Genomic DNA, 26766 nt, shown 5'->3' on the forward strand with positions numbered 1-26766 from the left:
ATTGTAGGATATGGTTCATGTATTCCGTGCTCGCTCTCGTCCATGCAGGATCGAGGTAGTCGTCATTTCCAATGGTATCCAGAATTTCTTCCTGGTAACAAAGCTCATCAACCATTGATATTTTTGATGCAGTACTAGTGACTTGCAGGATGGTTGTGCTGTCGAGTGCAGTAGCGTTGGCTCGTTCTGAGCCTTTCACTTCGGCATGAACTAGCAATCGCTTGTATGCTGTTACAAATTGAAAGCAGGTAGGATTATTATTGAATCCACCGCGACTACGTATTGCACTAAAAAACACCTCGAGATGGTCCTGCGACAGCTTATATGTCAGCAAGTATTTCATAGGTGCATTGTTAGATGTGATGTACTTGTCATATAATTTGATGACGCTTGATAATGATGTAATAAGGCCTATAAAGCCAGTTTTCCGGTTTGATTCTATTATTAGTCCTTCCGAGTCTCTTAGCGTTTTGATGTACCGAGTTATTTTCTGTACCTCCTGTCTAACACTAACAATGTTGTCTGGGCTTATGCCAGCTCTGGACGGTGTCTTACAATATCTATTGCGTGAGTTTAGAATATCGAAAGCACTGTCAATCATGAAACAGAATCTTGCAGTGGCTTCGGCTCCCTGAAATTTAGGCAACTTCAAGTCTTTTTCCGCAAACAGCAGGGCATGCCCGACACTGCTACTTAATGTTTGCGCAGCCAGTTTCACATTCATTTTCTCGCGCTGCCAGTTAAGGTGTCGTCTTCTAAGGCGAGTAGCTGCATGTAGACCTTCCTCTTCTTGCAGATCAACTAAATGTCCAATATAGCTCCAAGATATGCATTTATTGTTTTCGTCGACCAAGTCTCTATCATGAGCAGTGCCCCTTACAAGCTTCACGGCATGAGATGGGTCCAATAGAATAAATATAGGTTCTCCAGTCACTGGATGAGGGAAATGAAAACGATCACGTTCCGATAACCATGTTTGTGCTCCCAGAATGTTGCACATAGCCATATTTGATCCAGCACCATCGAAAGTCAATGAGGTAACAACAACGCCAGTCTCATGAACAACTCTCAAACACTCATTGACCAAGTTAGCTTTTTCATGTCCTCTCAACGTAGATATTAAAAAGTAGGCAAAAGGGATTTTCCAATGACTGTTTATGCACACTAGCATAACCACTAATGCGTTGTTTGCCTCGTCTAAAGAATCATCATCCAATCCTGTCCCAAGATCGATGTAGCCCCACATTTTACCAGCAACACATTCAGTCTTCTTTTTTATCATGATTTCATCCATTATCATGTTACATAAAACCACATGATTATTTTCTTGTGCTGCGGTAGCCTTGTTCTTGAGTGCTATGACGCTTTCTTTGGAAATACCAGGAGATGCATCGACTTTTTGGTACCATTTGCGTATTGTGTTAGGGTGAGGTAAGCTCTTGCAAAACACAGTGCGGACATAATTGTAAGCCTTCGAGGAATAAAACTGTAGCGTTGTAGCAAAGCAACGTAATGCGGGTGGAAACTTCTTTTTGGATTGATGAAGTAATCGTTGTAACATCTCTTTTCCAAACTGGGGCATAGATACCTAACACAAATGAAATAGTCGACTGTCATGTTGAATTTGTACATTTATGTTCATCAGTAAATTCGATAATGTAGAATTTGTATGAACAATTATTGATTAATTTAGTGCAATATACAATTTTGACCAAAAATAATAATTATGTCGAAATTGATTAATAGTAACATTGAAACATTAGTATTTTTGGATGTATATTAAGTAAATAATAATTGTGAATAATTATAGGTGTAAAATCTTCTATGTTCAAAAAATTGAAAATAATATCTAGGTGCATTTTATGTAAAATATAATTTAGAAAAATATGAATAAATAATTAAATAAATTGTATCTAATTATAGAAACTTGCATTACTTGCAATTTCAATTGGAATATAATATTCTCCACCGTTTCACTTTCAAATTTATTATTCTTGATTTCAAGTAGCTTTCGTTCACTGATACTTCTAAGCTCTGATTTTCATCAGATTAGTTGGAGAGATATAATAGTACAGTGAATTTCAAGCACAATTATTTTCGTTTCAACTTTCGACCTGAACATTTACCTCGAGTAAGTTCGATGTTTCTTTAGATATGGAGTTGCGTTTAGTTAAGTGTTCTAAAAGGCCTTGCAATGTTTTAATTTTCTTCATCATCCTACATTTGTACGTTTGCAGAGTACGAATCTTACGGCGCTGTAATAAAATTTCTTCTCTACCCAATTCGAGTACTTTGCGTACTTTTGGTGTACATTCGAGTTCATCCAGGTTCCAGTCAGTGAAGTAACGTTTGTTATATTTCCTCTTCCTGTTTTGAGGATGTGCATCCGGCTCTGATGCTTTCCTGAAATCATCATGGACAAATCTTGTATGATGTATAAACGTAGCTATGACTGTTAAATCATGTTCTTATTAGTGCTGATGTTATCCGAACAAATCTTACTCATCAATGTCATTAATGGTCACTCCAGAAGCTTTACTCAATTCAGAATTTGAAGTTGATTGTCCATAGTCTATTTCTGGAGGTATCCTGAAAACATAACGAAGCATATTGCTAATTTTTTGGCTTTGCTCGTCATGTACAAAAAGTCATATTCTATTGTAGTTGTGAGTCTCAACTCAACTCAACTCTCGAACATAATACGTGAAAATAAAGAATCTTACTCAATGCTTTGATTGGGATTTTCAACTGATGATGAATCCGAATTAGGAACTTCTATGGCTTCTTCTATTGATCTGAAAATGAAATGGTGCAAATACAAAGTTACCATAGATTATATATCAATTTTATAATTACTCAGAAACTTTGTCTCCAGACAAAGTATTGTCGAATATAGTCGGCACAGCATCAGATTTTAGTCTCCGTTTTCCAAACGGGCCCACACTGAAGCAAACGCGATCAAAATGTCTACTGCACAATCGATCTGATGTGCGTAGCTCCACGTTACATTTCTTCCACAGGGTTTCTGTCCATTCTTTACCGCGCTCATTGTTCTTTGGTAACCTATGATAGCATGTAGAGATGTTTAGAGTTTTATTAGCATTAAGACTAGAGAATGATGTACTGTAAAAGTAATTTATTATCAGCAGACAAGCTGAAAAATGTTAGGAAGGTTTAAATACACTTTCCTACATCATTCTAACCTCAAAATGCAATAACTTTCGTATATCTATGCGGTACTTACTGATGGAAACTAACGTCTAATGTTTCACTGGTCCCATAAGTTGCCTTACAGTTCGGAACGCGACACGTATATGGCATTGTGTGACACTAATTAAAAACATTTGCGTTTTACACAAATATTTTTGGTTCGCATCAGTTCGCACGTATAATATGTAAACAAACTCGATCGGCACCCCTTATTTCTGGGGTCTGCCTGAGTATCATACGATACTCTCATAAAAGAGAGGGGACGAGCCTTCAGCCAATCGGAGCATGCCAGAAAGAGATGGGGATGATCGAAATCTATCGCGCTCTGTCTTACTTGCTTGCTACAAGATTTTGGCACAGTAGAGATAGGCCATGCTCCCTCCATGTAATATATGCTCTAAGGGGTCCTACTTGTTCTAGCTAGAGACCGTTCAAGAACCGTTTCAAGTTCAACGGTTGAAACGTTAACTGAAACGGTTTAAGTACGTAACCAATCTTCAGTCAACGGCGAAGCGCGAATGTTCAAATTTTTAAAGCCTTCGGAGAATTTCCCGCTCACTAATTGGGCTGTTACAGCACCGTTGACTGATGATTGACAGCACCTTGTTTTGAAATTTCTAAGAGACTAACATGCACGTCTAAGAGCAAACAATATCTCAACTCGGAAAAATTTGGAGGAATAACAATCCAGATTAACCCTTAGAACTGTAGCAAACATAATTAGACCATTGTTTCATTATTTTTCAAAAGCTTTGGTGTTCTTGAAGTTTGTTAATTAACGATTACAGACGAATGACAGCAATTTAGCAATCATGTACAGGATATAGTACGAATTGGTATTCACGTGGAAAATGTTAGTACCCTAATTATCACCTATATACATGATTATATATTATAATAATGATAATACATTGCCGACTTCGTACCAGACGTTGGAAACGCGTCATATTTAGAATTAATCATACGAAAAATGTTAAGTAAGGCTCTCATGGTGGAGATGTATGTATATAGTTATTTATCGCAGAAATTTTACCACTATACCACTAACTTAGGGTACTTATTGAAAATGTTCCATTCCGGATTATTCCAGAACATATATAAAAACATCCTGAATCATAAGTTCAAAATTTTATACTTTCGGGCTCCTTTCAATACAATTCCGCACTTCAAAAGAGCAATTATCAGATGAAATCCAATCCTTGTTTACCTTCGATAAATTAAAACCCCATGAGGGGTATCCTGATAGAGCGATAAAATATATTCAGCAATAAAAATTAATAGTTCGTCCTACTGTTTCGATCAAGATGAACCATCCCACCAAATAAAAACAAATCAGAAGAACCTCATCCAGAATAATTCATTATGGTATTGTTCCATCCGTTTCGTGTTCGCTACAATCAAACAGTCCCATCCGTTGGTATGGAAAATCTTCCACACTTATCAATATGTGTTGATAATCTCAGCAAACTGGAATGTAAAGATAGCTTTCCTAATATAGCTTGACGCACTGGGATGCTGCCAATTTTCTACGACCGCCCAGATTGACCTTTAAAAAATGTACAATGTCTTAAGTCCTTATCGCCTCTGACCTACTGCTCATGTCATTTGCGATAACCTCGGTGAAGAAATTTTTGCCAGGCAATAGCTCTCGTTTGTTACATATATTTATAAATCGAAGGGTTTAAATAGTGCGTAAAGAGCCCGAAGCTACATGGAAAATTCGCAATGGATTATAATCTGCAGGAGAGATATTCTTGTCTGCTCGATGACGAAAACCATTTGAACGAAAGAAATGGTGATAAATTCAATCTTTACTTGATAATTATTATAAACGTGATGGGATAGCATATAAAAGAGGATTGGCAAATCATCAAAAATTTAGGACAACTTGACACCGTGTGACGTGCGTCAAGTGCGACACATGATTATCATACTCACCAGTATACGTGCATACGACATAATTGCTTGGAACTGAGTTTATTGGTGTGAACGACAACTTCCGAACAAAAGTTTGATTGGTCTCAGAAATTATAATATTAAATATTATCAATTATAACGGAATGCTCTGGGGGTGATATCATACTTTCATTTCACTCATCTCGTACTGGTAGCATGCGCTTATAAATACATGCAATAAAATAAAGTCTGATGTTCAGGAAATCGGGGGTGAGGGGCGGTTCATACAATGATAGTACGTCGAATCTAATACAAAATAAGAAAAAAAGAGAACATAAATAATAGGAGTGTTCGTAAAATATCTAATAACAAATATAAGAATAACTCCTTCTTGCTGAGCGCTGTACACTGCTGTATGATCGAGTTGTCTTCAATTGTCTTCTGGCTCTCTCTTGTCTTGAATTTCCTATTGGTAAAAACACGAAGATAAGAAAGCGTGGTCAAAATTAAGTACGTACATAAATTGATTGTTGTAAAATAAATACAGCAACACTGTGAGTAAAACAAACAGCTATTGATGGTCTTGCCAAGTTTGAAATTCTTTCAAACTATAATCCCAAAATTAAGGAGATAGTCGTATAATCAATGTAGATACTAGTCAACGTCAATTGCAGAAATATGAATTTCAATGCTGCATTGGAATAACTGTATTATGATAGTGAAAAAAACATGTCTCGTAACAAAACGCGAATTTTCGCTTACCCGGTTACGACGTTCTCCGAACTTGGACCAGAAGGTTACTTTGCAGGACGACCTCTGTCCCGTTTGCTTATTAAAGACGGAACACGACTCGAACGGGGGCGAATATAAATGTAACGAAACCGCCGGGTTCACGGTACTGGGATTTTCGACGCGGTGAAGCCCAAGAGAATCTGAAAATATAATCGATCCAGCTCGGTATTTTCAATACTTCCAGTTTCAAGGTAATTTTCACGAGTTTTCTAGTATGTTTTATACAGAAGATAAAACAATGGCGGCTGTACCGTTTATGTAACAGACATCGTTTTGTTGAAATGTACTTCTGCCTATTTCTTGGATAGCCGACTCCTCCGTTCTGGGATCATTCTCATTTTGTTTTCCATTAGGCCAAGCGTACCGTACCTGGAAAAAAAGGGAAATTTCAATGATTTCTGCAATTCTCGCTAAATTTTCAAAATTTTCCCGCATCATTTTAAGCTCAAACTTTCTCCATTAAAAGTCTGTCATCGACTGTTGTTTTTTATGTATACTACACCATGATATTTATTGTTACATACCTACATACGGTATACTAATATCAAAGAGAAGTCACTTTTTTCGAAACCCGAAAGCTCGACCACAGTTGATATTGCATAGGTGATGTACAGGATGTTTGATTACCTCTGATAATTCTCCTTGAAGAATTTTCATTACGCAATGAGCGTCGGCGTGATCGTGGATCGCAGAACCGTGACCTTCACCCCAACAGAGTACGATGAGGTTGAATTTTCCGTTTCCCACATCGACCAGGTTTCTCGTATACCTGGAAATTAAAAACTGATAGTTTTACCTCTCACCTTATAATCCAACAATATTTGAATTTCTTTTATTGGCTGAATTCGAGATGGACCGCAGGTCCCGATTTATTCCGAACTCCCGAGGAGCAAGAATCTGCAATTTTGGATACCGTAATCGCGTTCAGTTTTCATCATTTCCGCAAAATAGAGAAAGCTAATTATGCCAAATGGTGCCAAATGGTGTAGACAAAACAAGTATGCTAGTCATGTCTGCAGGAATTTTCTTTGTACGAATCATTTTAGCGCTGCGGTGAGATTATATCAAAAAACCTTGGATGCAGAATCACGCATACAATATAATGTCCGAGGTTGACAAGTTGTTCGATTCCGAAGACGGCGATATTTCTTTTTGGTAACATTCCGCTGAACTAGATTCATCACGAGTTTTTCACAACGATGATGTTGATATTTACAGATGTGGAGAACACAGACAGATAATTCAGTACACCGTACGCAAATTGATACCATTTTACAAACCGATTCAGGAAAATCGCTCACAGTGCAATTATGGGGAATTACTATTCTCGTAGCACATGAAAACAACTTTCATTCACGAATACCGCAACAAGCCACGGTTTACTTGAACCGTTACATTATTTTATCACATTCAAGCACCCAGCTGAACTTTACACCCGCGAGTGCATATACTTTAATGCACGTTGCACAATTATCCGCGTGTGCGAGGCGCTGCATGAATATATCGATAGTTTTTTATGAATTATATCAGAAACGAAGGTAAATCTTCAAAATTCACTTATCAGTATACACATATTTAGACAAGTTGAAACTTTCATTCTGAATTGGTCTCGCCCTCGTTTTGATAAAATCCTCAGAATACACATTTCAAAATCTCTTTTTCCCTTAATCCTGCACAGCTGACGACAAGCAAAATATCTGAAAAATCAATCAGGGATTCCTCTTATTATATAATAACAAAAACATCTGATTCTCAGTAATTATCATATTATTTTTACATAAGAATTAGATCCACGAATCAAAGCAACTATACTGCCGCGGAAAGTTTCTCTCGAGAAACGCGAAATTTTGTCAAAAAATTCATCAAAAACCTCTTAAGCCGATTTTGAAAATTCGTAACACCAGTTTTCCAAAATTTATTTATAAAAGTCATCTGGGCTTCTGACCAGAATTGAACATAATTTGTAACAGAAAAAAAAAAAAAGAACTCAATAATTTTCGTCGATCAAATTTTGATTACCACGACCGATTTGCCTGCCAATTTAGGTATAACTACTTTATGGTTCTAACGGTTCAATAGTTTTCACTGCCATGAATAGAATGTGTTGCGAGTTTTACGGTGAGTGTAAAGTTGAGATAGGTACTTATTACGATAACGGCCTGTTCGCTTACATGCAAACGTACGAGTAGTAATGGCCAGCCACCAGATTGTCTAATTGTCTAATTGACCGCATGACGGCAGATTTTTTTTTTTTGCTCACAAGAAATTGTGTATCACCTTGGCGCGCCAATTTCCACAGCAGGTATCATACGGTATGAAATATGATTCGAATTTTCTCAGAAAATTTATGACCATTTTCATGGAGCATTGCTGCAGGACTATGAAGCTTACAAAATTGATTCGTAACTTTTCAAAGTTTGAAAAGTTTCCAAGTCTCATTGAATGAAAGAAATGAAGGGGACAAGACTGAAGAACTTGCACTATTACAAAACAGAGAGCCTTCTGCCTAAAAATACTAGGTTCGTGGAATAGTGCACTGATTAGATATCTAACGACATCGATTTTAAGGTTTCTTCTTTCGATTGCTCCATCACTTTTCTCACCAAAAAGGCTTGGCTCATCCATCCAATCAAGTGATTGGCACACACTTAATACGTATAGTTTCGGTGTTCATTTTTTGGAAATTTCGACCGATAGGTAAGTGACTAAAAAAAGTTTATCTATTCATCGATAATTTCATGTCAAAGTATTCACGATTCATCCTTGCTCGGCTGATGAACCACGGTAACTTTTTGTCTCAATCAATCAACCGACAGTATTCCAAAAGAACGCGTGTCGACCATAAAGAATCCTGCGGGATATGCGACTGAAATTAATTCAATCATTACACAAAATAATAGGTATCATTCGGTAATATTCACCTGTATCTGTCGAACTTTGCGTACTTCCGCCAATCTTGAGGGTTGCTTTTGTAGGAAGCCATAAGTTCCTGTACGTAATCAATGTTCACTATATCGGTAGCAAATGCCTCATGCAATTCGCCCACGAGTTCCTGAAGCGTTGAAATTTTAGGGACGATTTGATCAACCGTTAACACTGGGTTTATCGTTAAAACATGGTTTGGTATTTTAGAAACTTCCATCAGGCTAGTGCGATTGTTATTGTCATTAACGCTGTTGTTGTTGTCATTATTGTTTATCTTCAACTCGCCCGTTTTGACCCTACACACCTCCATCGCCTGCATTTTACGGATCTATATTCTCGGACGAACCCGATGGTTTTCTGAGACAACGTTTTACACGCGGTTATCCCGTCAAAAAAGATGAGGGCACAACTGCTCCGATTTATATGAAATAAAAAATGAATATAATGAACCAAAGTCCGAGAGTTCGGCTTCTTGCTTTTCGCGCGGTATATGGACCTAGGTATAGCTCAAAAGTTTGTATTCGATGCACAGAAACTGTGATACGGAGTTGAAAAATTTCACTAATAGAAATAAACAGAAAACTCTGGAACAAGTTTGAGATATATCAATGCACAACGGCCCACGAGAAGCGTTCAAGTCGCAGTCGCTCAACTCTAGCACAACGGCATCTTATACGCACCAAGATATCCCCTCCTCCCTCTGCCGCATGGTCAAGACTGATCTGAACTTGAGACTTTTGTAAACCTATTGCCGGAGTTTGTGATGTAAAGAATAACCACGCAGCCAGATACCTGCCGCAATAGAACACATTACAAGTAAGGTAGTATGGGAGTACAATTATGCATCCACGCCACGCAGAGCGCTCTGGATTGAAATAGGGGTTGCGTCTTCTTCGTCCGATACCTTTCACCACGAGGACAAAGAATATGGAAGTGATCGAGTTTCATCGATTATTCATCTAATTACTACTTCTATGGAGTGTGTTCATTTCAATTACTAATACATCGATGTATCTATGCTAGTACAGAGGAACATTTGAAGGGTCCGCTGCAATAACGATGAATGTCCAAAATTATTTCAATTCTAAGTACGGAACCTTAATTTTTCAAGTATCGCGCCCCCATCAAGCTCTCGTTTATTTTATCGCTTCGCAGGCGTTAGCTCGTAAGACTTACGTTTGTTTCTTATTCCTTCTTCTAGCCATCGTAAGAACAACTGTTAAAACTTATTCGCACCGCTCGCATTATAATTTATGAGACCTTTAGAGGCGCTTCAACCCTGCAATGTTGATACTACTAATTGTGCTATCAAAGTATTAAACGTGAGTCGCTGGTAGCGCTTCATTTAATGAACATTTTATCGCAAAATGGGGAATAATATGCATTTCGTGTAATCACGGACGGTTTGAAATTTGCGATTGTGCAGCGGTATCAATTTCTTTGTGCAACCATAGATACACGGTGCAACTATTTTCTCGACTTATGAACGCCATTCGCATAATGAACAACGGAAACATATGAATTAAAACAAGGTATACATTGGATTTGATTTGAAACAGAAAACCAATCGGTGTTTTTCAGTCGAAAATCTTCAGCTTCGATGAATCTTCGATGATAGATGTCGAATACATATAAGTATATTACAATTCTTCATAAAACAAGTCGTCAATGAATAACTTTTATTCGAACACACTAAACCATTATAAATACATAATGAACACATTATTGAGCTAAACTTCACTGCGATATCAGGAATCTTTTTTTTTTTTAATGAATTACGTATAATATATGTTTTTCATTTGTCGAATCCTTTGTTCTTGGTTTTTTTTTGTTTTTTTTTGTTGATTTTCGTCTTCTTCAGTAATTAGCCACCGTCTCTGAACTATTAATCATTTTTTTCTACGTGCCACCCCAGCAATCGTTGCAGAGTCTGATGGAAGAATATCTCTTCACAAATCAATTTTGCTGGTAATAACGCACGTGCATCGCTCTGTTCTTCGATCTTTCGGATCTTTCGTCTTCGTTAACCGCATCGTCTTTCCTGAACTCTGGAGGGCAACCCGCAGCTCGGACTGCCGCAACGGCATCGGCAACTTCTGGGTCGAGAAGGAGCAGGATTGCTCTGGGGGTTCCTATCGGGGGTCAAGAGCCGAGCAGCTTGACCTTGAGGTCGTATCGGGGAGCCGCTACATCTGCAACTTTTCGAAGTTGTCGTGTTGCTCGCCTCGCATCTATAATTCCAATTCATAATTACACCAGGTGTTTGAGTGCGATATGCGATACGTTAATTTTTCGAAAATTCCTCGAACACTCTGGAAAATAATGGCCGAATCGCAGGTAGTGTAACTTATCCCAATTTTTCCTGTGTACAGGAAATGTATTCTAGGTATACAAAAGAAAATCAATTTTTCTCCCTCGACAATCACATTGATGAGCCTGTGGCTATACTGCGGTGTATTACATGTCATACGATCGATCTTATCCCTATTTCCAGGTTTACGTAATACGGCCCACGCCCGTAGTCAAATGAGATTGACCAAAATCGGAATATATTCAATCCGCTGAATCTCATTTAATTCATCGAAGCGGAGATGGAGTATTGAATTACTCGAAATCGCATGAAACCTAGAGAAATCATGTAAAGATTTTTAGGGGGTGCTCCGTAATCAATTATACGTGTGCAGCCCGAAGAATGGAATAAACGACGCTTCGGCGGATTGAAATAGAGTTCGTGTAGTTTTCGTACCACGTACGTCGCCAGCGTAAGATTCTCGTCAAAAGACAACTTACGATTAGCGGGCGGCACCCTCGTCATTCTCCCTATCTAATGTCGTTTTAATGCATTGTCTATTGCGTCAGTTTGTGGTAATTGAAAAACCGGAATAAACATCAGGAAAGCATCAGAGCGAACATGAAATCAAAAATCCAAGTCTCAGCTCACGAGATGTGGTTTCGAAACAATAATTGTTTTGCAGTTCATTTTACTCGGCTATCTTATCTCCCTTTCGTTTTTCTCGAAGTTACATAATGAAATTGAGCGAGATATGATCGGGCTGAACCCGTATCCAGAGAATTGACGCTTGTTTGCCAATTATTCCGACGATCACATTATTATTTTCATACTGTAATTGATAATGTCAGCGCATATCTGGCGTCTGAATATACCAGGGCCGAATATCGTACGGAGTACTAATTACTTCAATCTCCTGTCGACATTAATTTCGAAAACTATGAACGTCTTGGAGATGAACAACTCCACAAGGGGCTAGGGCAGGGTTGCAAATTACCTACACGGTGAACTCTTGCAGTAGTAACATTTGGCTTGTGGCCTTCTCTGGGTGGATCTGCTTTTTCTGCATCTGCACGGCGTCGTTCTACACCGATCACAAATCTGGCACGAAGTGGTTTTTCGCCCCCCACATTTGCATGGACTAGTCCCGAGGCAGTGACGACAAGGTGCGGGTGATCTGCTTCGGGATCTTCGTTGATTTGGGTTGCACAATCGCCCCTCATTTCCTGGACTGATGGACAAATTCGTCGTTAATCAGAAACGTCTGTATTACGTCAGAAAGTAGAACTGTTCGTAGAAGTTTTACCAACAAGTGTGAAGGTCGTTTACTAGCTGATTTAGTTTGGCTATAATAATACTTGGCATAATTTTACATTGAAAAGAAAATTGTTATTCTAACAACTGTGGAAGATGGTATATTAATCTAATCACAACCATCCCGGTCGATAACACCGTCGTCATCGGTGTTGTTTACGAAACTATAATATTTTCCGAAAGAAAACGTAGAAAACATCACACACAGTCTTCCGCAAACGATATATTTGTCAATTTCAACCATGTCCCGCAAAAGTGAAAGAAAAGAAGAAAAAAAAACAAAAACGGGTCTGTCAAGAATACCGATACCCCTAAACCTAATTTGTTTTTGGTGAAGACACACCTCGGATAACTTTTCGTTTCCTGTAAGTAGCAACAGCATGGAGATTTTTGGCAACGACTGCAGCAAGGCAGTTCACTAATTTTCTGTTGCAGCTCCGTCATTACATCCGAAAATACACTGAGCCTCTGATATGGAAGTTCATCGGAGCCGTAAGGTTTCACAGTGTCGCAGCACGAGCAATCCGGAGCGTCCCTTTCGGCTGGATTTCGGGAGAAGTACTTCCTCACGTCCCTTCTGGGTTTCCAAGCTGTTACACAAATGCTCTGATCCCCGCAGTCGGGACTCTTAATTACCCTGCCGTTGCACTGACAGGAATTCTCTTCGTACCTACAAATATTACAAGTGGGCACTATGTCCTGACAATTGCAGTTGCATACGTCAGTCGGCATCCCGCAGTAGCTGCACTTTTTTATCGGTGCTCTGCATTTGCATTTTTCACGGGATTCGTCGCAGTAAACGCATATCTGCGATTTCCTTCCGATGAATACGCAGGGATCCAAGGGTTTGCCGCAAGGCGGTGTCCTCGATCTTCTCGATATCTGGCATCCTGAATTGCAACAACACTCTGTCTCGGGTAGACAGCACATGATGCAGACCCGAAAAGCGTTGTCGTTGGAAGGCCCGCGGCACGTTCGTTGCTGATTACTCACGTTGGAACAACAACAGGGCTGTTTTTTGTGCTGGCAGGCGACGCAGCTGGGTTGTTCCTCTGTACAATCCCTCTGGTTGTTGCACCTGCAATCCTCCTGAGGTCGGTTACAACAGGAACATTGTGGATACTGACAAGTGCACATGTCCGCGTCAGAAGCTCCGCAGTAGCAAGGTCCGTTGGATGAAACGTCCGGGATCGAAGAAGGTGGGTCCTTGCTGGCGGATTGGAGCGAGTTCTTCCTCTCGGTTATCAGAACCCCTAACTTGGAGCTGGATAACCTGCTATTCTTGTTGCTCTCGATGATCAGTTCCTTAGATTTTTCCTCTCCGGTGACAGAGCTCTTCACCACGACCAGAGCACTACCCTCGGCGGAGAAAAAGCTTTCGTTGCCTGAGGGAACTGTTCCACCAGCTGGACTGTCTTTCGTGACAGGTTCGATGCTGTTAGAGTTCGTAATTTTTTCGGTTACGCGTTCGGCGGTCTTGTCGTCGTTTTCAATTACTGGGGCATCGGTTCCCGTATCACCGGAAACTGCAGTTATTAGAGATTTCGAAGTATCCTCTGGACTCTTGTCCTTCTTATTTTCTCGTGAACTACTCCTACCCGTGATAAAGCTTTTCGCTTTGCTGAAAGACCATTTCAAGGAAGACTTTTTGCTGCCCTTTTCAGGACTAGGTTTCGACAGTACTTCCGTTACGGTCTCCGAAGCTGGACTTGTAGCGGAAACCGGAGCAACTGGGGGGAGTGTATTGGATGAGGTGCTCTTGTCAGCATTAGTGATGGATTTTACGACTTCCGTGGCCGGTATAGAGACGTTTTGATTTCCGGCTACCTCAGCGTCGTCTTTCTTTTCCAATTTGTTACTCGACCGGCGTTGCACATCTGGGTTACCTTCATCTTTACCGTCAGCAATATCCTTTTTGCCGGGGTTTCTTGATTTCGCTGGACAGCAGACAGTTCTGATCGAGTTACGCTCCTTTTTGGGAGGAGGTTTACAGCAAGACGAATTGCACCCTTCGTCCTCCTCTGCGATGCAGTAAGTGGAATACATCGAACGCTCTGGTGTCTCGTTGTCGTACAAAGAAGCCCGAACAACGTCGCAAGTTTTTGGGGTGCACTCTTTTTTCTGCGGCTGTACGCGTGGCTTGCGTGTCCTTTGCTTTTCGTAACAGGGAAGCTGGCCCACTTCACTTTTCCCGCTTATCGAACGCACGCTATCTTCATCGCATGTGCAACAACTGCACGGGTCCCGCTCTCTCCTCGGATACTTCCTGTCGGTCTGAGAAAATCTACGATCCTTACGAACCGGAGATCGTGAATTCGAAACATCGTCAGAATCACAGTAACCGCAGGGATCTCCTTCTCTCCTTGAATACTTTTTAGTGTTTTTCGAAACGCGACGCTCTCTGCGACGTTCAGACGGTGGATTGGATGCATCTTCGGAATTGCAACAACTGCAAGCTTTGCATTCAGCTTCGGAATTATTAGACGAACTATTGTAACACGAGCTCTCTTGAACCGCGTCACCGCGACCTTTATTTTCCGTAACAGGTTTCAATTGCTCACGGTAAGTATCCGGGTTATTTTCAATGTCATTCTGCGCACCGCCGAATGAGTCACAGTTTTGTCGAGTGCAGCAAGGCTGATCCCGTGACGAAGATCTGGATCGAACACTCCTCGTGCAAAAGTCACCCTGTGCCGAAGACTTGGCCTCGTTTCGTATCTCCGGTTGATTGAAATCCCCGAGATTACCACAGCTTTCAATAGACACGCTGGGATTCAGACTCGACATATCGCAAAGACAAAGTGTCCCGTTTTCTTCATTTTTATTTATCACGGGACAGCATTCGCAGTCAGACGGTATTTTACCGCAAGCGCACTTCAAATTAATATCGTCATTCTTCTTCCGCTTTTCTTGCAGTATGTTCCGGATGGTCTTGGAGGACGTAGTGCTCCGGCTGGTGCAAACGTCGGTGGATGAACAAGCGCAGCTTGCGTTGGTCGCGGTCATCGAGTTACACGTAGACTCCGATTTCTTTTTCTTATTCTTGTTACCGCCCTCGTTGCCCTCCGAGCATATATAGATGTTCACGTTTCCCGTCATCTTCCGATTGTCCGTTTTCAGTAGTTTGCAAGGTTTGTGCGACTTGGAGGACTTTGACGGGGCTTTTTCCGGCTGCTTTTTAACGCAGGGGCACTTGACTTGCTTGTATTTGCTGACCGATTGATGACAAGTCACAGAGCTGTCGCCGGATTTCGATACGGGTACGCAATGCATCGGCGATTGGCGTGGCGATGTTTTTTGATGAGAGTTATAGCTCCTTTTCGAGTCGCGAGTCGTCGACCCGTTTTTCCCCAACAAGCTGGAAATATTGGCAGAGTTTTTTGGCTCCGTGGAACCGATTAATTGCCGGGAATAAGGGGCAGGGCTTGTGAGGTTCTCCTTGTTTTGCCCCGACTTTCGTCCTGAACACGTCGCCTCGAGGCAAGATGGCGGTGTTGCTCCAGTGGTATCTTCTTTCGGTTGCTCCTCTTCCCAACAAGGGGGTTTCGTGTCGTTCGCTAAATTTTGTACGGCCGCTTTTATCGAATTGTTTATGATCTCCGTCAACTTCTCGGAGTTCAGGGTCTTCGACAAGGCATAGTTCTTGCACAATTCCGGATCACATCGGCGCGAAAGATTTGTAGCAATTCCCACGCCTTCGAAATTTTCGTTCGTGCTCCATTGTTTGACGCGTCCGTCTTCCGGCAGTAGAATGTCGGTCACTTCTTTACTTTTATTTTCTGTCACGGATACTTGCAGTTTATCAGAGACTGTCTTTTGAGGGCTTTGTTCCTGAGATGCCTTTCGATCGCCTTCTTTGGTACCTGAACTGTTCATCTCCACTGGCGTCGTTTGAATCTCCGGAGGTAGTTTCGGCGCCTCTTCCAAACCTTGATTGCCGTTCAAATTTTTATCCTTCTCATCGTTTTTCGCATGCTTATGACTGCACAATTTTTTCGCACGTTTAAATAGCTTGCCCAAGCACAAGGTATTCTCGACACTGGTCGCCATTATGATAACACGTCGACGATGACTTATGAGTATCTCAAAATCCGTCGAAGCTCACATGGCTTCCTTAAATATTCAATTTTCACCCCAAGTTCTTATCCCGTACACGTCTAATAATGAAGAGGTCAGATCACTTCTGCTAGTGCTGCCGGTTTTTTGGTTCCTAGAGATGAAATATTACCATCAATATTGTTCGAACTTCTGCAAAGGATTTACCAGCTTCTCCTTGGAGTTAACAAATAATAGTGGATTGGCTCGAGAAATTTGAAAAATAACGCCAAGCGCAGGAATCAAAAAGGGTTAACGTATTTAGCCGGGAGAAAGATGGTTTCCATTTTTGAATTGACATTGATTACTGACATTGACGTTCGGGTTAGTGTCGTTCATTCCTTTGCCTCATCGTTAGTTGATTCGTGATTTTAAGAAGGCTTGCCCTCTAACTTGACGTAGACGCTGATGTCGACGCATCGCGTCGTCCGTTGGTCGTTTGCTTCTGGATGTTGCAATGGAATCTTAACTTCTATGTTTTCTATCAGGTGTCTGATAACCTTGTCCTTGATTTCGCTGTTGGATTTAACAAAGATAATTCAGTAGCAGTCGCTAAAAATCGTGTTCGAGTACCACAAAACCACCATTACTTAGAAACTTCGTACTCATTCATATTCTGACTCACTGTATATCCTGTCGTTTTGGTACTGAGAAATTTTGAAGGCTAATTTTTTTTTTCATTTCAAGTCGGCCATATTTAAAAAATGGGACCGAAACAATGGCAAACGAAAAAGTGTAAGCGACATCACCAGAAGTGCTTTGAAATCACTATGCTTTTCATTCGTATTTTTGCGATTCTTATTATCTACGAAAAAGTCCGTGGCTTCTTGAAAGACCTGTTGATCCAGTTGTAACCACGGCTACTGAACTGATTTTCGGAAATGATCTTGTCAAGTTCCATGTCATGGTACGTAGCTGATCCAAGGGTAGAAATTCGGTACAATAGATACTGTAGATCGTCTTTTAATTTGACGTCGTTCGGCGAAGTTAGGCATGGTATTTCCATTTTTGCCTGAATCAAAACTTCGACTAGTTCAATTTATGTTTTAAAAATTTCGTCTTTTCCGAATAAATTCCCCTCCATCAACGGGTCGTCTCGTTGTTGTCGGTGGTATCCTCTTCGTCTTCTTCGCCTTTGGCCGATTCGCTGCGTCGATTTGGTCTGCGACGATTTGAATTCTCCGTTAGCATCCCCCTCGATTCCTTGCCCTTGATTTTCTGACCCTTAGTTAGCTCGGTTGTGAGAACATCGCTTTTACGTTTGTGTCCTTTCCTTGATTTCGTGTTTTGAACATCGGGAATGCATTTTGGATTCTGACAAGGTTTTACCCGGTGGCTGGATCCTGCGGCCGGACTTTGACTCAAATGCTGAAAACCTTTCTTAGGCTCTGAGATTCTAGGCTGAAAATAAAATTTCGCCAATTACACATTCCGGTATCAATCAAAGAAGAGAAGGTCGATGATAAGTGGAACACAGGAACTTTGATAATACGCTTTTCGTACTGGAGTCTTTAACACAAGCATTTGACAGCGGTACAGAAATGTTAGTTGATATCGACGCCCTCAACACGCTCTCGAATTTTCACGGATTCCGACTTCAAAATTGAAACCACGTTTATCGATATTCACCGACCTTTGAATTGAAAGCTTTCACGAGACTGCCGGCAATTTTAGACACGGCAGCGGATCTTCTACTCTTCGGTGGGAATAGCTCGGTTAAATTCAGAGACGCGTCCGCCTGTTGGGATATAACGTTCAGATCCCTGACATCACTGGACTTTCTCGTCTGCAGGACCGATGAGCGACGTTGTTCATATTCGTTTATCACTTCTCTGAAGGCTTCAGTCTCCTGATAAGGCAATCTGCTTTCCGACTACGAATAAATGTATTATTAGAAGATTTTTAAATGACCCCGAGAAATTTTGAAGCATTGAAGTCTCTGGTCTACGCAAAATCTGAGCAGCGACTACTGCATATTGGCACAACGGATTTCCTCGACTGAAGTTCCACAATTTAGCTTCAGCTAGGGCACATCTGTGAGAGATCAGACGGGGACACGACTTCTAATATTAAGTGATACTCACGTCTTCGCGAGGATCCCTCGAAGTGACACTGAGTGGAAGTGCGTCCGCTTCGCTTTCACTGTCCGCAGTAGGTTCCGACTGAATCGTCGATGTTGGGATTGGAATTTCCGCGGTTTGCGTGGATTCGTGAGCCCCCTCCATAGCTTCCCTTCTCCGTATCAGTCTGATCCTATCGTGTTCTTTGAGCTCCATTATGAGCTCTGGTTTTTGAAAAAGTGGCAAAAACTTTCTCAATATCGGAACATTCATAAAGCCTCTCCTTCGATTGTTTTTTGGTGGCTTTGGTGGAGCACCGAAATCTTGTGGTATAGGCTGGCCGTGAGGTACTTGTGAAGGATTACCGAATTGCTGATTAACCCTTTCAGGGTATGTTCCGCCCATCATTCGCTCTGAAGCGCATCGCAAGGGCTGTTGAAGCGAAGGCTGGGTATAAGGAATGTAGGGGTTTGGAGTGGGTGCAGATATTCCATAGTACGGATCAACACCTTCGGGGTAAAATCTGGGGCTCGGATATCTCGGAGAGCACCTGAGGACCATTGTTCAATGTGTATAATTAAGTGACTGAACGATGACTAGGAATAACAATAGCCAGAAATTTTTTTTAAATCCTCTATTGTCAGATGGCTTCCTAGCAATATCAGCATACCTGCTGGAGGTTGGTCTCGCGGCAGAATCTCTAGTAGCCGCGGTACCAGAAAAATACGTTTCATTGTACATTGGTACATCGTTCGCCGTTGCATGTCCTGGTCCAGGTTGGAAGCTTGGCGGTGGTCCTTGCGGATAGTTCTGGTAGCAATTACCAGGCCCAAAATATGGTCTGTGAGGTTGGAACTGTTCTCGAGGTTCGATTCCTTGTTGGTAATATTCTCTTCTATTGTCCGACTCGAACATATTTCGGATTCTTTGCCGTCCGTCTATTTCCTGACCAAATTCAGGTGACCAAGGATTTCCGTCTCCGGGGGCTGCAGGATGCCTATCTGGTCCCTCCCACTGAGGGGCTTGTTCGAATTTTTCTGCTGGCTGAGGATGACCAGCTTCTTGTACTTCTGGAATTTCGATTCCGGTTCTCTGATTCTTCCTGGAGATTCGTCCACAGTATTCTCTTTTCCGTAGTCGTCGGATTGCCGGATGATCTTTATTTCTGATTGGCAGCTTTTTGTACTCGCCGGGCACCACCCTCTGTGGACCAAGTTCTTCGTTACTAAATGTACTCCTGTAGGATTCAGGGCCCTTTTTTCGCGGGCTATTTTCAGGATCAGTGTAGTACGACTCGCTGGATTGTTTATTTCTTTTTCTACACTTCCGTGGAGATTTTCGGTGCTTGAGAGGCCTTCCGTACCTCCCTTTCGAACTACCAATGTCCCAGTGATGCACTGTATCGTTGTCATTTGTGGAGCTTTCTTCCGATGTTAGTTCTTGGAGATCTTCAATGTTTGTCGTTGTGTCTGTGGCAACTGTATCGGACTCATAATTTGAGGGGTGTGTTTTCTTTTCAAAATCTGTGAACTTAGTTTTAACTTCAGCTTCTTTTGAATTAATAGCGGGTTCGTGTTCAGCGTCGATTTTGCCTGTAACGAAGTCGGAACCTTTTAATTTTGCTTTTTTGGTTATCTTTTTGGACCCATTCGTCTTCTTTTTCTCGGTCTTTGCATTTTCGATTGCATTTCTGTCTTCGTAAAATTTTTCCTCTCCAACTTTCGGGAATCCTGGTCCTCTTCTTAGCCGCAATTTCGGGCGAGGCCCGAATAGTTCTAATCCTGCCATAGCGTCGGACTGTTTCTGTGGTTTTTGTCGCTTTTCGATTTCAGCTTCCAGTCCCACTACCCGATTTTTTCGTCGCTTCTTTCCCGGCGACGCACTTCGATCAGCTCTTCTGTTCCTTTCTCTCTTCTTCCGCATGATATTTTCTCCGATATTCTGAACTTTTTCTTCATCGATCGTGGGGGCAATTTCTTGCTTTAGTTTTTTGGATTTCCATCCAACCGGATGTATCTCCTCATCGGTGACGTCTTCGTCACCACTGATGAATCGCTTGACGTTCTTCTTTCTTTTACCTGAGGGAGCAAAAGCAATGTAAATAACCATATCGGAGGTTTCAAACAGACAAAAACGGTCAGAAACTTTACCATCGTTTATCTTGTTCAAATTCACTCCAGAAGTCGCGCTACTTGAATCCCCAGTTACATCTACGATTTCTTCACTTTCTGTTCCATAGATTCTAATTTCCCGTAGTTTTTTTCTCGGAGATGCCTCGTCCGTCCTTTCTTCGATGGTGCTCATTTCTAGTTCATATTTATCAGTGAAACTCTGAGTTATATCCAAACTGGACATAGAACCTTTAGAACAGAGGCAAATGTCCTGAAATAACAAATAATTTTGATTTTTAATAAACTCTTTACTGAGAACAATATCAAGCTTTTCATACAGGCAATTTCGTAATATAAAATCGATTCACTCACACATTCGTTATCACCAGTTCTGATGTTCCACATTTCGCTAGAGCTTGACGTACTCGAAGTTATTTTTATATCGCTCAGTTTGTTCATTCGGTTTTTTTCCTTGACCCTCCTGAGCGTATCGTGAATTTCTCTTTCGTTGATTTCGTCGTATCTCGTAGCTTGAACTACTGGCTTCAAATATCTGAACAAAACGAATTACAATTTTGTCTTAATAATCCGATCAAATTTAAATGTAAATCGAAAGATTTTAACGACGCATTTTGTAAATAACCTGGGCAGTTCTTTTGTTTCGAATATTTTTTCATGTGGATGTTTGGCATCGGCTTCGTCGTTCCCAGCTGCTCTACGCTTCTTGCATTTTCTTTTTTTCAGTCTTCTGCGTCTCTCGGGATGAGAGTCGTAATTCCTTGAGTACAGATTATCCCCTGACGAGGTGGAAGCCTCCAGGTGCTGATTCTCTTGCCTCCGATCAATTGTCGTCGGACTCGCACCTGCTACGTATTTCCGTGGGCTGAAGATATCCACCATTTTCTGGGGACCCGATCTTTCAATTTCCGGAGAAGATTCGGCAGCGTCTGTAATATTCTTAGCATCCGAGGAAGAATATTCTAGCAAAGCACCTGGTTGAACACCTTTCACCTTTCCGAAACTCATGTAAGCAGCCTCAGGGAACTCAGGAGAATCTGCAGGCCTAGTCTGAACCACGTTCACAATTCTGTCAAAAAAATGTGACCCCTTCTTCTGAACGTTACGACCAGGGCAACGTCGCTCGCACTGCCAACAGAATTGAATTACATGCAAGTAATTATTTCATTGAAAATTTCAAAGATATTTTATCAGCTTTGATTAATAACCGTGTGCCCAGTTGAGGAAAATTTCGATGATGCTTTGACAGGTTTCTGAATCTCAGACACCTATGTGATGCAAACTTACCCCTCTTCTGAGAAACGGCTTCGACAAAATAGCAACAATTTTCTTCATACGGTCACGTTTTTGAGTATTCTTCTTTTTCGTTCTCCTCGGAAGTAAATTCTGCTCTTCGTATCCCTCGCTGACTTCTTCTTGGATGACTTCTTCTTCATCCACCTCTTCAGTCGACAGAGACTCTGTGTCGGCTATCGATGTAGTAGACCCCGTGGTCTGGGCGTCGTAGGGTGACGTCGTTGATTTTGCTTGCTTCGAATCCTTGATACTTTTTTTCGATTTCACACGTCGTCGCGAACGGTGATCTTGATTTTCAGAACTTTCTTCTTCCGTTGTTGGATCGTTAAAAACCTGTCAACGGTACAAATACGCCAGCATTTGCTCGACATTAGCAGAAGTAAATTTCCCTGATTCATATAGTAGTAAGATTTTAATATGCTACCTGGAGCGTAACATCGTCCCTGATTTTCTGTGCTTCAACGTCTTTATACGGTGCCCGTTGCTGAGTGACATCAACTTCTCCGGGTGACTCGTCTTGGTAGGCTTAATTGGGTTCAACAAAATTGGGTCAAATACGTGAGAAACCATATACAAGAGAGGCAATTATTCGTTGTATCAAATCGCTAGAAGTATTACAGTAGCTGTAAACCGTTGAGGACGAACTGCAGCTCTCCGATTCATCAAGATTATCTTTTTCCCCCGTCGTCTTTGACATCGAATCCTTTCCCTCCGCGGCGTCTCTATCATCATCGTCGTCTTCGTCATCGCATTCATCCTCGTCCTCGGCGCTTTTTGTTTCCTCTTCTTCACATTCTTCTTCTTCTTCTTCCGCCTCTTCTTCTTCATCTTCTTCTTCGTCTACTCCTTCTTCTTCTTCTTCTTCTTCACCCTCCATTTTTTTTCTCTCCAGAGCGTCCAGTCTCAATTTTTCTCTGAGGCTCTGCCCACAAGGTCGCGGCTCATGGCCATCGGAAGAATCTCTGCGATCGACAAAGTGAAAATATTCTGCAGCACCGAAGACCCCTTCGGCATCAGCTTACCTTTCTTCGCTCATGTCGGAAAGATCACCGTAGTCGATCGGCTCCAAGCAGATTGTGCACAAGTTCTGTAGATCTGCGAAACACTGTATGCAAAACAGGCCTGTGCAGCCTGGCTTGGGACAGCGTATCAAAGGTGGTTGACTGTCTCTTTCAACAGCCGCACACAAGAGGCACATACGCCTCTCCGCTCCAAAGCAGTTACGTAAAATCGGGAGAAACGCCACGAGTCGCTCCTTCAGCGTTACTTTTTCTACCGCCTCCTTTTTATCTGACTTTGAGTATTTCCTCCTCAACTGACGTCTGGCGAACTTCAGGAAACTACCTCGCGACCTGCGTGTGCGTGATGAAAATTTTAAATTTCATCTGAAAAATTGTCGGTGTTATACCTGATGATGTGGTTGTAGAGCCAAACGGCTCGCTGTTTGGCGCGATCCGGATGATAGTAGCACATGACGACGTGTCTCAGCCTGAGACCGTAAGGTTCAAAGACGGCCATGATCCAGCAAAGGATAATTAAGGACACAATTTGCGTGTAACGATCCAAATCGGGGGGAATCGGGTCGGGTAAGCACGGAACGGTGTCCAGATCGACCTCGTTTTCCAAAGGGGAGAAAGCCCTGACGATGCTTCGGTATAAGTCCGCCAAAAAACCATTTCCAGCGACGTACACTCCAACGGCGTTGGGCGTTTCGATCTGTGACGGTATTGAATAATATTTCGTCTCAAGAAATTCGAAGAAGTACGACCGGATGACGTATCGGTTCGTACCTTGGATTCGAATCGGCCGTGATATCTTATCGTGCTGAGAACCCAGTAGAGGCAGTAATCCGCCATCATGTGGATTCCGAGTTTGAAGGTCGTCAGCCACAAGAAGACCGCGGACTTTGTGAGCTTGATTTTTTCGGTTTTTATCAGTTTGATTGAAGTGAGAGGGATGTACTTGTTCCTTTCTCTCGGGTTCAAGGGCAGGACCGTCTCCTTGTCCAATCTGGCCCTCCGCAGATCTATTTCGCGGAGGTCATCGGTCAGGTAGCGATTATCGAACCTCTCGCTCGTCAACCACTTGTGACGATAGTGTATTACCCTGCAGCGTGAAATCATGACGAATAATTTTTCCGCAGCGGATTCGTGGTAAACCGGAGCTGAAACGTGGACGGCGGAGCGGTGGTTTCGCTCGTTCGTTAATTAATGAGAGAAAAACCAGAGCGTTTTATTACCTCAACATCATAAACATGAAGAAGAAACTAGTTGCGAAACTCATCAAATCGAATACAGTGAGGAATTTGTCTGTTCGCGATCTTATCTCGGTTACAATTCCGGTAGCTACATCTTCCAGGCTCCTGCTCTGGTTGGTCTCGAAGTGAAAGGAGTGCGAAAATTTCACTTTTACATAAAACATGGCCTTCACGTGCTTCGCGAATTTCTTTATCTCTGTAAAATGTGGCAACAACAACGATTACAAAATACTATTGGAAAAGTAGCCATCGCGTTCTTAAGTCTGCAGACGGCATAACTTTTCCACAAATAAAAAACAAGTATGATAGCATACTCTTTTTTACGACGCCAACAATGCTGTCTGTTACAAATGACACCAGCATACAGATAAAGTCGAAGGGTTTGACCACCCAGCATAACAAACCGACGACGTAGGCCAGGTTGCAGACACCTCCAAAAAGTGGCCCTAGAGAAGCTTTGCAGTCCGCAACAGCTCCGTCGAAGACTTTTTGGCACCTGTCGAAAGGTGTACCAAGTTTCTTGTTGCAAATATTCATTATACTACCCAGCCACTGGAACACTGCTTTGAATACCTTGACTGTAATGGAATATCGAAATTTCCTTATCACTTTTTTTGCAACAAACGGTTCGGTAACAAACTCACGTATGCTTAGAACGATTCTTTTTATAGCGAGTAAGGCCTCTTTGATCTTTCTCACGACCATCTTTACGGTCTTCATAATTTTTGCTATGGAATCTCGCAGGGCGTAAAACGGCTGCTTGACAAGATCCACGATGGTTTTAACGGCCCGTTTCAGTTGCTCCTGAAAGCACACTCGTACTCGTGATAAAGGAATTCTTGTCCGACCGTTCGGCAACGGGCATACGCGTGTAAATTATTATCAAATATTTACTTGTCCACAAGCCAACGATTCCGAGAGCACACCCATATTGTGCAGAGTGTTCTTCGCGGGGCCCGTCAAAGCCAGAATAAAAACGTACGCCATCAGGGCTTGGCGACCTCGTTTCGAGAAAAATTGCGGCAATAACAAGAACACCACACACCTGAACGGGTGATTGAAAATAAATTACTCGGCGAAATTGTGGAGCTATTAGGAACGGGTGATGACCCAACGAAATTTGGTTGTACCTTACGCGGTACGAAAACGCGAGGCCGATGGTCAAGATGATACCGAAAAACGAACAGAGCAGGGTAGCAGAGGACAGAGTGAAGTTCAATTGGAAAACGAAGAACATGAAGAACAGGTAGGTCAAAAATATACCCCCGAAAAACCCCATTACACTTTTCAAAATGTAATTCTCAAAAGTCCCATCGGTTCGCAGGAGAACCGATTTCTCGTGGAACCAAGAATCCTCCGGGCACGATGTGACCTTTTTTAACCATTTGAAAAATCTCTTTTTCAGCCTGTAACGAATGGCTTCGATTAATATTTTGGCGATAATTATCGACACGATGCTGAAAAAACCTACAGGATTTTTTTGTAACGGATCTTCTGCGCCAAAGTATAGTGTATCTTTGCGCCCTTGGACACTTCGATGGATCTGAATTTTTCGTCCTGGTAAGCGAGTCTCGCTTTTTCCAGCTTCCTGGCCTTCAGAACGAGTTGAAAAAAGGCCATATTTTCTAGTTTATTCCAACGCTTGATTCAGTGGATCGCTGTAACGCCTGAATCACACTCGAATGAAAAGTTGATAAGAATTCAATTGTGAGTCAACACTTGACTATTTTTCCGGTCATTATTGCACGAATAATTACGCCAATTAATTACTGCTAGACGAGAAACTGGTACAAGGTTAAAAAAATGACATTTCAACATGCTGATCGATCTGCAACGTCATTCATCTGACAAAAATTATGCATGCACGTACAATCAACCTCATTGTCAATAAATCCTATTGAAATGAATGAAAGAAAAGAATATTGTGCGGTTTCGTAGATCTCTACATTTGCAGTGATTTTGAAACAACATCGCAGCTGGTAAAAGCAGCCTTTCCGAAGTCACGTTTGAAGTGGTAAATTATAAACTATTCTCTTATCCAAAGAGACATATTCATTTAGCCGCATCATTGCTGTTTTATCGTGAGTTGGTGTAAGCCTTCCTCAGTAATAGTATTAAATAACCGCTTTAATTTAAAACTGTTCAACGAAAAATTAAATTTATCTAATTCAACTGTGAGTGTGTATTTTGGAATCCGTATGTGAATAGTGGTTCTCGATTGAAAATTCATGAGAACGTTTAGATCAATCTATCTTCCCGCAGATTCACTCCTGAGCCGCTCTATTCCCTGAAAAGGACAAAAAAAAAACAGAATGCCCGAGCCAGTTCTCGAAAAACATGGATTTTCCTAAATTCTACAAACATTTGTCAACGTACGGTGCGTTTTTGACGCTAGTGGCAACGTTTTTTGAGATAATCGATCATAAATCGCCCTTCTCTTCGAATAACCAAATACAGATATTAGGAGATAAATACAGAATCAAATTGGGTCCACTTTGCTTT

At 41.6% G+C, this 26766-nt stretch overlaps 5 protein-coding genes across 6 annotated transcripts; all 5 read right to left on the minus strand.

The window, feature by feature from the left end:
- Positions 1–5171: 5171 nt before the first annotated feature.
- LOC105692863 (cysteine dioxygenase type 1) lies at positions 5172–9480 on the minus strand. Its single transcript, XM_012412365.3, has 5 exons — positions 8820–9480; positions 6526–6667; positions 6150–6267; positions 5869–6038; positions 5172–5572 (listed from the first exon to the last, which is right to left on the minus strand). Exons 1-5 carry the CDS (start codon positions 9140–9142, stop codon positions 5537–5539), a joined length of 789 nt encoding a protein of 262 aa, XP_012267788.2. The 5' UTR covers positions 9143–9480; the 3' UTR covers positions 5172–5536.
- Positions 9481–10488: 1008 nt separating this feature from the next.
- On the minus strand, positions 10489–16491 carry LOC125499753. 2 transcript variants are annotated; one of them, XM_048649110.1, is made up of 3 exons: positions 12771–16491; positions 12115–12344; positions 10489–11054 (listed from the first exon to the last, which is right to left on the minus strand). In XM_048649110.1, the coding sequence occupies exons 1-3, from the start codon at positions 16475–16477 to the stop codon at positions 10966–10968; spliced, it is 4026 nt and encodes a 1341-aa protein (XP_048505067.1). In that variant the 5' UTR covers positions 16478–16491; the 3' UTR covers positions 10489–10965. The 2 variants fall into 2 exon arrangements, with proteins under 2 accessions (XP_048505067.1, XP_048505066.1); XM_048649109.1 differs by having other exon boundaries at positions 12111–12344.
- A 1106-nt stretch (positions 16492–17597) lies between these two features.
- LOC125499755 lies at positions 17598–19143 on the minus strand. Its single transcript, XM_048649112.1, has 3 exons — positions 18607–19143; positions 18156–18395; positions 17598–17923 (listed from the first exon to the last, which is right to left on the minus strand). The coding sequence occupies exons 1-3, from the start codon at positions 19141–19143 to the stop codon at positions 17606–17608; spliced, it is 1095 nt and encodes a 364-aa protein (XP_048505069.1). The 3' UTR covers positions 17598–17605.
- Positions 19144–19146: 3 nt separating this feature from the next.
- LOC125499754 lies at positions 19147–22009 on the minus strand. Its single transcript, XM_048649111.1, has 3 exons — positions 21066–22009; positions 20733–20964; positions 19147–20660 (listed from the first exon to the last, which is right to left on the minus strand). The coding sequence occupies exons 1-3, from the start codon at positions 21150–21152 to the stop codon at positions 19147–19149; spliced, it is 1833 nt and encodes a 610-aa protein (XP_048505068.1). The 5' UTR covers positions 21153–22009.
- A 1016-nt stretch (positions 22010–23025) lies between these two features.
- On the minus strand, positions 23026–25884 carry LOC125502204 (DC-STAMP domain-containing protein 2-like). Its single transcript, XM_048660057.1, has 8 exons — positions 25736–25884; positions 25395–25670; positions 25159–25309; positions 24579–25068; positions 24247–24460; positions 23798–24113; positions 23416–23723; positions 23026–23359 (listed from the first exon to the last, which is right to left on the minus strand). Exons 1-8 carry the CDS (start codon positions 25882–25884, stop codon positions 23026–23028), a joined length of 2238 nt encoding a protein of 745 aa, XP_048516014.1.
- Between the last annotated feature and the right edge of the window lie 882 nt (positions 25885–26766).

This window comes from Athalia rosae, chromosome 1 (genome assembly GCF_917208135.1).
Source record: "Athalia rosae chromosome 1, iyAthRosa1.1, whole genome shotgun sequence".
Classification (NCBI taxonomy): domain Eukaryota; kingdom Metazoa; phylum Arthropoda; class Insecta; order Hymenoptera; family Athaliidae; genus Athalia; species Athalia rosae.